Source organism: Pyricularia grisea, chromosome VII, assembly GCF_004355905.1.
Source record: "Pyricularia grisea strain NI907 chromosome VII, whole genome shotgun sequence".
In the NCBI taxonomy this organism is placed as follows: Eukaryota; Fungi; Ascomycota; class Sordariomycetes; order Magnaporthales; family Pyriculariaceae; genus Pyricularia; species Pyricularia grisea.
Window position 1 is genome coordinate 80,754 of NC_044975.1, and position 14,414 is coordinate 95,167.

The window sequence follows — 14,414 nt, forward strand, 5'->3', positions numbered from 1 at the left end:
GAAATTTTAATATAATTATATATAATAATATGATAACGTATATTTTTTTATTTAAACTAAAGTAAATATAAAATAAAATTTAAAAATATATAGATTTTATTAAATTTATATATAAAATATACAATTTAAACAATATTAAAAATTTTTTTAAGCGTGGACGTTTGTTTATACCGGTTATATAATCGTTGAGATTTTGGTATTAATATCGTTAAAATTGGTAAAAATATAAACCCGTTTCGATTGCAAAATTTATTAAAAATATTTAATATTTTATCTATTCGATTATTTAACACCTTATATTACGTAATATACTAATAAAAATTCACATATATAATATATACGTATATACCACCCTCCAGGTACAAAAATTTTTAAATTATATTTAAAAAATAAAATATAATTAAAAAAAATCAAAAAATTTCAATTTTTTTTAAAAACCCAACCTCCACTTGCAAATCAAGGCCACCCATATCCCAATTCGACCAATATAACGATTAAAAATATAAATTAAATCGTTATTAATTATTTTGCTAATTGCTATATCCAACGTACAAACCGTATATTTTTACGATTTTTATTTAATTAATTATAACGGAGTGTCGGTCGCCGAAATGCCGAAATTACCTCCACTTGCGACGAAAATGAACAAGTTGTCCTTAGACCTGAACCAGAGTGATTTTTGGTTGGACCCACAGGTACAAACAAAGCCACCAATTGAGCCACGGCTTAATTAGTGGAGCTCGCGTTCAGGGATGAGCCCTGAGACTATAAAAAGGGGTTTTTTACAATAAAAAAGTACCTATTTAATTATATACTGGCTTTTTATGTCTGGACTTCCTTCGCGAATGGTAAGGGGCTTCCAAGGTACAAGCAGACGATTTTAATAACCTGTCGGAATTTCCACTTTAATCGGCAATGCCCCATTAATAGCCTGCTTTAAGATTGCAAATATATTCCAATTTCAAAATGTATATTTTGGGAGGTTTTGGTTAAACTCTTATTTTTTGGGTTATTTCAGTCTAATTATTATTGGTTTGCAACCTTACCAAATACTCTAGTTAAAACCCGAACACCTACGGCAGGTCCGTTATCTGGATCCATGACATAAAGGTTGGTCAAGCTACGCAGTCTCATTTATTTTAGGCTGATCTTCGTATCTCCTCATTGTAAGATTAAGGCCTGCCAAAACCCGCCCATGGGGGCCCGCGCCGGCCCAAATAGGTGGGTCTGGGGGCCCGCGGGTAAACTGTAATATTTATGGGGGGGCCCAACCCGGCCCAAATTTAAACGCGGGTTTTCTTGGCAGCCCGCGGGCCCCCGTGGGTAAAACCCGTAAATACGTAAATATTTTAAAATTAACACTTGTAAAATTCCGAAGGAAATTATATTAAAATAAACGTAATATAAAATAATATATTTTCCAATATAATTATTATTATTATTATTATAATTATTATTATTATTATTATAATTATTATTATTATTATTGATTTTTATTTTTTTTCGTATATAATAAATTAAATTATAGTAAAAATAAAAATAACAAATATTAATTATAATATTTTTTTTTATTAACCGAATATAAAATACGAAAAAAAACAATTTATTTAATAGTATTTTATATTTGAAAATTTTTCAAATTACGTCCATACGATATATTATTCCGTACCCGTTTTAACGCCCTGGTTAAAATTTTTATAAAAATTTTATTATATTTTAATCCAATTTAAATGGAAATAGGTAATATAGGTATACGGTTAATATTAACCCGGATTGGGGTATTATTAACGGCTATTTCGATAATATTATTTTTATCGGAATTAAAATTATTATTTAATTTACCCAAATTGTAGATAAAACCGATAAATTCCGTAAATTTATCGTATTTAATTTTTTCGTTTTCCGGGTTTAAATATTCGCTTTTTACGATAATAATTTTAATACCGACCAAAAAAATAAAAAAAATTTTAATTAAAATATAAATAATAATACGATCGTAAATAGTAAATAAATTTAGAAAATATTAATTAAAACCGATAAAACTACCTAATTATAATTATAAACGTTCGATAAAAATTAAAATAACAGGTATAATTAAAATATCGCGGGTAATTTGGACGAATTTTGGAAATTTTATTTTATATATAACCTACCAATTAAAAATATTATTATTATTTTTTATAATTAAATATAAATAAAAATTAATATATATAATTATCCGTATAATTATCCGTATAACCATCCATATTTTAGATTATAATAAAATTAATATATTACCCATTTTGTATTAAAAATATTTTAATTTTTAACCGGATATTTTTTTCGACGGATCGATCGATAAAATATAAAAATTTTATCGGGTTTAAATTTTAATTGTTTACATATTTGGATTTTTTCGGATTCGGTTTACGTTATAAAATAAATAAAACCGGATTAATACCCGGTTAAATTAACTTTTTTTCGAATGGAAATTCGGATTTCGTTTTTTTAAATATAATTCGGTTAAACGTTTAATTTTTTTGGCGATTAAATCTTTTACGCGTTAATTAATATATTTTATATAATACCGCAAACGGTTTTTCGGAAATCCGTACGCGTCGGGGGAATTAAAATAACGGCCAAAAAATATAATTTTTTAACGTAATAACGTTAAATTAAATTAATATATTTATCCAATTTTGCTCGCGCCGTTAAAATTGCGGCTTTTAAATAAGTATATTATCCCGTTTGTAAATATTTTCGAATTTTTAATTAAAATTTACGTTCGAAATTGGTAAAAATTATACCGATAATTTCTAATTTAAATAATACGTATACAATTATTTCCATTTTATTTGCCCCAAAAACGTTGGTAAAAACCGTTATAATTTTAATCGTCGTTAATAAATATTTTAAAATAATCCAATTTTCGTTAAAAATTCGAAATTTAGTTAAAATAATATTAATCGGATCGTTTTAACCATTTGGCAAAATAGAATATTATTAAATAAATATTTTTATAGTTTGACGAAATTAAAAAGCACGCGTAATAATTAAAATGGTCGAATTTTATTTAATTTGGATATTTTTAATTAATAATCGAAGGTTTTTAAATTTATATTTACCGGTAAATTATTACAAATTGCAAAAAAATTTTATCCGTTTAGGGCTTTAATAAAATAAAACCGCCAAATATTTTAATTAATATAAAATATTGGGTTAAATAATATTTGAATTATTTAATATATTAGTATTATTTATTTAAACGATAATATATTTTGGAAAAATATCCTACGTTTTATTTTCGTCCGTATTATTAATAATTAAATCTTCGTCGTTATAAAAATTAACCAGAAAAACGCGGAAATTTGTTTTGGTAATATGGAAATTTTAATATATAACCTTTTTTATAAATTATAAAACGTAGGTTATATAAAATAATTGGAAAATCTTTAATTATATTTGTAATTGGGAATTATAAGCCCGAAATTTCGCCGTTACGTTATTAACGCGAAAATTAAATATATTATTGGCCGTAATAACCAATATTTTATTTTTTAATTTATATTTTACAATAGTTTGGGCCGTAAATTTTACCAATCGTTTTTTCGTTTTATTAACGTTAGTTATAATAAAATTTAAAATAATATAACGGCGTATTTAATTATTATTTATATAAACGGTTATAATACCCCAAAAAACGTATTTTAAATTTGGGCTAATTTACCCGTTAATAATTAAAAATATTTTCCCCTTTCGGGGAATATTAGCTAACGTTTGGGTAATAATATTTTTAACCATTATTTTGTATTTTTTGGTAAATATTTGTAGCGAAAGGACCTTTTATCGGTCGTTTTGGGTTTATACGAACAATTTAAATTCCGAATCGTATATAATATTAAATCCTTTCCGTAACGAAATATAAAATTGGACGTAGGATTTTTCGATTTTATTTTTCGAATATTATTATACGTTTTTGGCCTATACGAATATATAATATTTTATTAACGTTACGTAAATAAAAAAATAATATATAAAATAAATAAATTTAAATTGTAATAAATAATTATATAAATAATTATATAAATGGTTATATTTTTTTAAAAAAAAATAATTTATTAGCCGAAAATCGACGTTGGTTAATATAATATTACCGGATATCGTTTAAATTTCCGATCCTTTTCGGGTATAAACGATAATATTGTAATGCCGTATAAAGGTATTTATTCCGCTATATTATTATTGGTTTTTTTTATTAAATTAAAGGTATTTTAATATTTGTATATATTATTTGTAAATAACGTATAATTCGCCGTTATTTCGGAAAAATTTTTATTGGTAAAATTTCCAAATTTTTACCAATTTGGGTTTTTGGAACGTTTTTAAAATTAAATCGATTTTATTTTTTTTTGGAATCCAGCGGCGAAACCAAAAACCAATAACGAATAAATTAAAAAAATTATTTTATAATTTAAAAATATATAAATAATAAACGTTATTTTTTCCGCCGTTTATTACAGGTTTATTACAATCCGTAAATTCGTAATTTGTAAATAATGTAACGATAAATTTAATTTCGGTATTTTGGTTAAAATTTAAAAGGAAATTATTTTCGTTCGAATTTACGTTGAATCGACGTTATACGGGCGTTTTTACGTTCGAAATTTTATCGTAAAATTCGTTAATAAATTTAACATTTGGGGAAAATAATTTTTCGATTAATTCCCCTAAAAAATTTGTTAATTTATCTATTATAATTATATAATTAAAAATTGAAAAAAAAAAATAATAATCGGTTTATAATATAAAACGTTTAAAAATTTTTTATCGATTTAATTTATTCGTTTAAAATTTAATATAAAATTTTAAATAATCGATATCGGATTTATTTCGGTTAACCTTTTTTTTTTAAAATAAAAAAAATAAAAAAATTTGGAAAATTGACGATTTTTTTTTTTTTCCCAAATTATCGCTATTATTTATATAATAAATTATAATACGAATAAAATAAAAATATCGCGGGCAATTACCGGCTTTTAAATAAAAATTTCCAAATATTAAATAAATTTTTATTTATTTAATTTTTATTTTATATTAATTAATCGAAATTAAATTTTTTATTTTTATTAATCGTGTTTAATTTGCACCGTTAAACCCGATCGAATAATTAAATCCTCGATTACCCGTTCGATTACGAAAAATACCAAAAATACCACCCCCGGATATAATTTTATTTTAAAATCCAATTATAAAACGAGGTCGAACGAAAAAAATTGCGAAAAAAACGACGGAAAACAAACTACCAATTCGAAAAAATGGCCGTATTAATAACCGAATAGCAAAAAAAAAATAACGGACGAAAAATTGTACAAAACAATTTAAACCTGGAAATAAATATAAATTATAATGGTTATATTAAATAATTATATATTAATATATTGTTTTAATTATTATATTAAAAGATATTTGCCGTTTATAATCCAGTACGGATTTATTAATATTTAAAATCGTTTTCCAACATATAATAAAAAATTTAATAAATACGGTTGCGTTTTACGTTCGTTTATATATTTAAATTAAGGTTTTAATAGTTTTATAAAAAGCCGGGGAAATATTTTTAATACAATTATTTACGGTTTCGAATTTGGCTGTTATTTACGCCAAACGGGTTACGGTATTTACCAAAAATATATCCCTTATCCGATTTATTTTATAAATAATAAGGTATAAAATAGAATTTTAATAAATAATATTTACCTATTTTTATATTTATTTACCTGTATACCTCCTTATTTATTTAAATTATATTCGTTTTATTTATTTTATTTATTTAAATTGGTTAAAATATGTTAATTTATTTAACGCAAAATGATAAATAAAAAAAACTTTTAATTTTAATTTTTTTCACTAATTTCAAAAGGGGTTGGAAAATAAAAACCCTTTTTACCGTTAAAATTGTATTATATTAATTTTAATAATTATTATAATTTAATTTTCCATATTTTAATTTTAAAATATAAAAAAATCCCGTAATTATCCATTATAACCGTATTTGGGTATAATTTTATATTATAAACAAAAAGTTTCCTTTAAATTTTTCAAATATTTTATTGTAAACAGATTTTATAATTAGTATTTATAACCCTTTTATCTCTTTATTTATTATTTCGCCAAAATCGGGTATTCCAATTTAATCGGCGGTAATAAATGGAAATATAACCCATCCCTGGGCATTTTCCTAAATAACCATTCGGTAAACTATTCCAATCGATTTGTTAAATATATTTATATATATTTTATAAAACGTTTATTTGGTTTAAATACGGCGTATAGGGGTTTTACGATTAAATATTTTATATAATTTTTACGCGCGAAATTTAGCGGTATTTATAATATAAATATAATTTACAATTACAGGTTTGGATACGCCATAGCAAATAAAAACGCGTTATAAAATTCCTTTAATAAAAATAAAAAATTAAATAAACGTAAAATAAACCGTTTTATATTATAATTATTAAATTTGGTATTATAATTTTTAATTTGGGGAATATTTATTTTGTTTTATTATCGAATATTTAATATATTTGGTTTATATTATGGTTATAAACCGTAATATTTTTTGCCCAATAATGCATTTTGGTAACCAAATACGTAACCAGGGAATATTAATACCAATATATAATATAATAAACGGAACTACGTATTACCTAATATTATTAATTAAAAAAAATAATAATTATTTTATATAACCATTAATTATTTACCAATTTAGCCATTTTTTTTTGGGAAAATGTTAATATATTACCAAAATAGGTAATTTTATGGCGAATTTGGCGTATTATTTTACTAATTTTTATAATATTAGTAGGCGAAACGCCCTTAAAAAAGCTGTAAAAAATTTGGCGGACGAATTTATTTGCCTTATTTTAGTAATTGGTTTGTTATAATAATAAAATAACGACCATTTTTTCCCATTTAAACATTATTTTTTTAACTTTTTTAATGGGGATTTAAAAAAAAGTTTCGAAAACGTTTTCCAAATCGTTAAAATTATCCACGTTTTCCCAATATTCGTCATTAATTGGGGCGGAAGTACGTATTTTTAAACCAAATTTGGATTATAAATTTTTCCAATATTAATTTTAACGTTTTTTAAATAATTATAAAAAATAATTATTATAATTTTATTATTTTAAATAATTATATGGAATGGTTATTTATTTTTTGGCAATAAATTTTATTTTAAATTTATTTTCCATTTATTTTTATTTAAATTTAATCGACGTTATATATTTGTAATTAACGCGCAATTTCGATTTTTACCGCGATAATATTATATTAAATTGTTTACGCGCGCGGTTTACGAATAATTTAATTTTATTGCCATTATTTGCTTATTTTTTAAATTTTTTATTGCGGTTTCGTAAATTTTGGACCTTACGACCGATATTATTATTTATTTTACGTTTAAATATTATTTTTGGTTAATTTTTAATTATAATTAAAATTATTGTGGAAAATATAGGTTTTTACCCATATTTACTAACGATATTTATTCCTGTAAATAATAGTTTTTCCAATATAAAATAAAACCGCGATTAAATTGTAAAATTGTAAAATTTGTAAAAATTTAAAATTTTTATTATTGCAATTAAATTCCAAAATTTGGAAATTTTTTTGCAAACGGTATTTTTTTAATTGGATTAGCCCCATACCCACCCCGCATTTCATCCAATTAAAAAAACGCTACTATTTAAAAAAATTTTTACGCTAATTTTAATCGGGTTTAATCTCGTCCCCCCATAATCTTTACTTTTTTTTTTGGCAATCGCGTAATAATTTTCGGCTTTTTACCCGATTATTTATCCAATTCCATTTATTACCGATTTAAATTGTTTATTTAATAACCATTTTTTATAATTATTTTATTATTTAATTTTAATTAAGTATAATATTTTCCCTTTTATATTTTATTTCCGCCAAAACGTTTCGCAAAATTTTTAAAATAAAAATAGCACGTAAATTTTATACGGGTAAAACGCCCAAAATACCTTTTAAAACCGCGGATAAAAAGAATATCGCCAAAAAATGCAAAAATATACGTTTTAAACCCGGTAATATATTTTTATTTTCCTATTATATATTTAATTTATTTATTTAATTTTATTTTAATTATTATTTTACGGGAAATTTAAAAAATATAGCGAATTTTCGATTTAATTATCCCTAAAATACCTTTTTAACGTTTAATCCGAAAAATTACCCACAAATATTTACCTAATTGCAAATTTTTTACGTTTATTATCGCGGTTTTATAAAAAATTATTAAAACGTTTTTTACTAATTTTTTTATTAGTAAATTTTTTTATGTTTTTACGTTATAACCATTTATTATAACCATTTTAATATAAAATAATTTCCAATTTTTACGTTATATACGTTCGCCGTATTATTATCCAAATTAAAAATATAAACCTCGTTAAATTTATTTTTAATATTATAAATAATTAAACGTACCCGTACGTTAATATATAATTTAAATTTATATTTTATAATATTATACCCGTTATAAATAGCCCTAAACCCAAAAAAAAAATAAGCAAACCGCCCGTTTTAATATAAATAAACCTTTTAGTTAAAAATTATTATGGTTTTTTATTACGCGACGCCCGTAAATAAACGGAAAAATAAATAGTAAAATTTTTATTATTAAATAACGTATTATCCCGGAAAAAATTCCCAAACCTAATTTTAAATTTTCGGTTAAAAATTTATTTTCGGTCCAAAAAAAAAACGAATTAAATATTTCGCCGTTTAAATTATTTAATTTTATCCCTTATATCGTTAAAAAATTTTTTAACGATAACGAAAAATTTTTTGGCGATAACGCCAAATCCGACCAAAATAAAAAAAAAACTAATTTATTATTATATTTAAAAAAAATAATAATACGTTTTATTTTAATTTAATAATTTAATATAATATAAAATAATTATAAAAAATAATTATAACCTTTTAAAATTTGCGTTATTTTATTTAATTAAATATATAAATATTTTATTTTTTCCAATAATTTTTTCGTAAATTTTAAACTTATATAAAGCCCGCGGGTTACCCAATTCGGGCCAAGCCCGCGAGCCCGCGGGCCCCCATTAACCCGCCAAAAAAACCTATGGGCTTTTACGGGCCCCCATCCCAGTCCCATGGGTCAATGGGCCGGGCCGGGCCCCCAAGTTTTTCGGGCTTTGGCAGGCCTTATGTAAGATTCGTAGTTAGAAGATAACATGCTTCAAATATCCATGTGAGAACATATCAGCTGTCTGTCCAGATCTCATTGATCTGTTTGTTGTAAGCTACGATCAGGCAGCCTCAGCTTATTGGTTTCATCGGCAGTCAAAACAATACAAATTCAAGCTTCGTATAATTCCGGCCACGTGCTAAAGTAAAGAACCAAAATATAAGCGTCAAACATAAGATAAACATATTATTGCTCTATACAGCCAACTTGAAAACTTGTGAGAATGGAACGGCAATCAGCATCGTAATGCTGCACTGTGACATTGTTTTACGGTTTGGCCACAGAAGTAACCAGACTCAATGTTGAAGCGACATACAACACGGATATGGAAGGCGTGAGCGGTCTCACCTGATTCGACCAGCTGCTAGCTGGCCTCCAAGGCAATGCTTTCATGCCGTCATATACTGAAAGCCCGCAATCCCCAACCAAATGGCCACAAAGCCTAGTCTCGCCTTTGGGCAAGGAGACGGCGCGCCACATACTATGAGCTTTGTCCTTCATGGGGATGGGATCCTTAGGAAAGTTCCTTTGTCGAATCGTTGCGAGATTGGGTCAAAGACCCCTTGAGCACCTGACAGTTGGAGAGGAAGACTCTACGTTGATTCCACAAGTAAAGAAGCATCAATGGGCCCTCTTGGGACACTGGGGGCTAGCCTCTATTCAAAGACCCGGTGTTATGTCCACACCTGCTTCAAGGGCCTCGGGAGTGATCATATTTTGGACGGCAGTCTCGGAAAAGACTGGGAAAGAAGGCTGCAAAGTTACCAAGCCAAGAATAACCTCAAATGGAGTTTGTTGCTAGTCTGCCAGTCCCGGCGCTGAAGCCCATAGTTAGGTGCTGGGATCGTCAGCATTTAACTCATTTGGCTAGATATTAGCCATGAACAGCACGAGCCACAGCCACGCACTGCATTTTGTTGGATAGCTGGTGACGTCAGCTGATAGCATGCGGCAAATACGTTTTCTGCTCAAAGCACGCTCGCACAGCCTTTCAGAACCACAATGTCTCCTGTGAGTAACACCGCCCGAAGAGTTGAGACCAGTTGCCGCCACCACAATCGTGAGGCGTTCCTAGTGTTGCTTCAAAAGTCCAGTGGAATAACAAGGTGCTCCAACATCAGCCTGAAGCGCAAACTCAATAAGGTTGCTCGATGAAAATCTTAAGAATGTTGTGCTAAGGTTCACTGCAGGATGGTAGGGCGACATGTGCAACTATTAGTTTCTAGTGTAAAATCAAGCTCGTCCTGGAACACAGTCCGAAGTCCCCGTTAGAAGCCTTTGGAATACAGAGACCAAGGCTTCGTTGGAATGGCATTAACTAAGCGGGCGACTAGATATTTTAAGCACGAACAGCTGGTTCCAAGCTACCGGTTATTGCCACGAAACTCATTCTCGGCTGCCAGGGTGCAGAGTCTGGACATCGAATCCAAGAACGAGGACGGTACTGAGATGAAAGATGTTGTCAGGTGTATTGCCGCTTTATTAATTTGTTTGGTCGCCTTTACATTTACGTTACACGTCGAGGGGAGCAACACGGGAATGATTCCGGTGGTCCTTATTATAGCTTGTTGGACGGGACATCAGGCTTAGTAGTATGGATTATTGATATTGTGACTTTTTGCATAACCAACACTATTTTCGTATGTCAGCTATTTTGAACCTCTCCGGTGGCTTAGAAGACGAGTTAAATCTGAAAACTCGTGAAATCACTATCTGAGCAAATCACTTGTTTCATATTTGAAACAATATTGAAAACACGCTTGATATGCTAAAAATAACACTATTGCTCATTATTAGTCAGTTAAACTCTCTTCATTGTCTGTTATAAAAGTTACAGTATTCCATTTGCATTACTAGCTTTCAGCTATCCTCTCGCTGAAGTTTATTTCTCACACCCGCAACCTTAGGTCACTTCAAATTTTCTTGAGAGATTTACCGGCCAAGAGAATTAAATAATTTCTCCACTAGCAGGTTCAGCTCACTTTGTTCATCCCAACGTGTTAAAGTCAGCTTATTCGGTTACTTCTACAAACCCTACCACTATTATGCGTTGTTCCGCGTTTTTTACAACTTTGGTCACTGGTTTCGCCTTTTCTTCAAGCATATTGGCTGAAGAATGTTTTGTCTTTCTCGTGCCAGTAGACAAGCAGCTACCTCTGGTGGAAGAGCAAGGGCCTAATATTCCAGGCGACGTGGTGACATTCAATAATGGCCTGGGCTATCCATTTATGGTCAAGTTAGGTCCGGGTTGCCATGGCAAATTGGCCGCAGGATCTGTTCCATATCATCATTATGTGCAAATGACGGAGGAGACAGAACGAATCGGGGTTAACAGGATATATCCCCCAAGATTAAAGTCAAAAAAGAAAAATAGGTTCATATTTTGGTGAAGGGACTAGGTATTGATTCGGAGTTACGGATTTTACGGCGTGAACTGGGTTTCATATCTCTTGTTTACCATTTGGAGCTTTTTAATGTTTTCCCTCTCGAGAGGTTAAACATTTTATTGGTTGAGGGTGACCAAGGAAAATTGGTTTCTCCCAGGTCCTTACTATGCTAAGGATTTTGGCCATCATGTTTCCAGCTCTTGATGTTCTCCGGAGGACATCGAGAAAGCTCAGAGGTCAAGGGGCAAAGAGAATTTAGTTGGGGTCTTCACTTTCAGGGCGATGTTAGTAGCTGTTGTTATAAATATTAAAGCCTAAAGTCTACAGCAAAGACTTGTTCCTGACAAAGGCCACATTTGCACGAATATAACGTAAGGCGCCCCATCATTAGTTCACAGTATGCCCCAATCTCCTTTTGCAAGAGGGGATGTTGCAACAACAATCCGTAAGTGGGGGGCATAAACTCGACTATTCATTCGTGTCATTGTATCTTTACCATTCATCCCCCTTTCTCTTTCGTAACATTGAACCTATCTCATCCCAACAGGCTTCAACCACTGACAGGACAATCCTGCTTGGTCCTAATTCGGCGGTGTGGCATATATCAATCCAGTTTAGGCAAATGTAGATTAACCATCGCAGCACCAGACACGCGGTGTAATAATAATTGCGTTTTGGCTCTTTTAATAAAGGGGAATAAACAGAGCTAGCGTTAACTACACTTGATTTCGTAAATTCGGTTTTCAACCGACACAATGCAAGTCGCCCATGATATAAATATTCAAACTTCTCATACAACTTGGAAATCTTACCTGGAAAGCTCTTCGTTCGCAACCGAAGGATAAAAGCCAGGAGCTTTGGCGGCTAAAAACCTCCATTTGGCGAATCCGGTCAGGATGGGGGGAAATGGTTTAAGACACACCTCTAAATTACCATAAGCCTGATGTTCTTTGTTCCCTTTTGTAGACTCTGCAGATTATAACAAAGATATAACTAAGTTTTATGGTTCTTTTCTTTGACCCAAACAGAGACAACGGAGGAACCATCTTTGTTGCATTTGACCGTCTGTATATCAGAGAAGTGATTCCTGATCTTCAGCCCAGTGAGTAGATTTGCAACCCTTTAGGGGGGACCCAGCGGAAATTCGTTCCAACAGCCCTTTTCTCATTACCAACATTGGACCACCTCAATCTACGCAACTACAAAGTACAAAGCACCATCCAATAAAACTCATCATGTCACCCCCATCAGCGATTTATCCATTCTCACCTTTTGGCTACTTCACCAGGTGGGAATGCTGCAAATGCAAACAATGGAATAAAGTATATCAAGGCTACTGCAGTCAGCGAACCTGCAAACACTCCATCTGTGATGACAAGTGCATCGTCACAGGCAAAGACGGATTCACATTCCATCCGGGACTCCGCATCCCCACCAACTGGATCTGTGTGAACAAGAAGCACCTCCCCGAGGAATCTAACACGCAGATAATACACTCTATCGGAGAGCTACTAATCCCACAAGTGGTCGAATGTTACTGCAAAGCACCCGTCTTTACCACGGATGCAGTGTACGACCAGTGGGGAAACCGAATGGCCACCGATTTCATGCCGCCGATGTACGCTGACTGTCCCTATGTGCCCCTGGCACCCAGGTTGTCTCTGAATGTCATTGAGCACAGAGGGATGGCGACAGCTGGAATTATAGACACCGCCGGGATGGCTGCTTGGAGCCCCATAATGGCGAACTTGCAGGCCATTACGGCTGCAGAGGAAACCAAGCGGTCTCCACTAATGGTAGCATCCGAAAGACAGTCAACACCACCAAAGGTCGACGGTAGGACCAAGATAAGGAGCTCCGCCGGCACGAAGAAGAGAAAGGCTGAGACGGTTGAGGAGGATGCGGTGAAGAAACCCAAGCCAGTCAGGACATCGAAACGCCTCAGGGCCAAGAAGCAGCCCCTTCAGCCCACAAAATAAATATAGTCCCGGTACATTAAGAAAACCTGAGTGAGAAGAGATTTTCAGACTCCACTGTTGCCAAGGCGACGAACTTTCTAGATCGAGGGGCAATAAAGCCGAGTTAAGTTTAGTCTGGTTTTAGCATTATGGTAAACAGAAAGTAAGGTACGGTACTTGGGTAGTCTAATAAATTATAAGGGTAGATCAGGGTCTCACGTGATGGAATTGCCAGGAGTTCCCTGCGCGCGTCGCCAAGCTGCACTTTACGATATATCGTGATGATCTTATGCAGAAAAACGCATGCAAAAAGCGTCGTCTGCATGGTCTAGATTGTGTTGGATAAATCCATCTTTTCCTGTTTGTTTGGGCACAGCTGGGCAACGGAGTTTGATCATCCTGCAAACGAAAAAAAAAAAAAAAAAAAAAAAAAAATATCTCACCGACAATCATCGATCCAGGTTTATCCCACCTTGATTTATTCTACGGCAATGCGTCTGAAATTTGCATCCCGTAATGAAAGGCGAATGCAAACCCGCTTTTAAGCAAATTTTCACAACTGCACGGGGAACCGGTAGATACTCCGGAATTGGGCATACTGACATGTGGTTCCCCTCAGGATGATCCCTGTTGATTGACGTGGTTCGCCCCCAATGAACTGGATCCAGAAGTTGGACCCTGACGTTGATGGAGGGGCAATCTTGGATTTTTTTTTTTTTCTCTGTACCTCGTCGCGTCGCTTGGGAGACCCCGCGTAACAATTTTTTTTTTTTTTCTTGTTTGCTTTCC

At 31.0% G+C, this 14,414-nt stretch overlaps 1 protein-coding gene across 1 annotated transcript; it reads left to right on the plus strand.

The window, feature by feature from the left end:
* Positions 1-10,282: 10,282 nt before the first annotated feature.
* On the plus strand, positions 10,283-13,646 carry PgNI_10091 (uncharacterized protein; the record flags this gene model as incomplete). Its single annotated transcript, XM_031130067.1, has 2 exons — positions 10,283-10,291; positions 13,047-13,646. 2 exons carry the CDS (start codon positions 10,283-10,285, stop codon positions 13,644-13,646), a joined length of 609 nt encoding a protein of 202 aa, XP_030980119.1.
* Between the last annotated feature and the right edge of the window lie 768 nt (positions 13,647-14,414).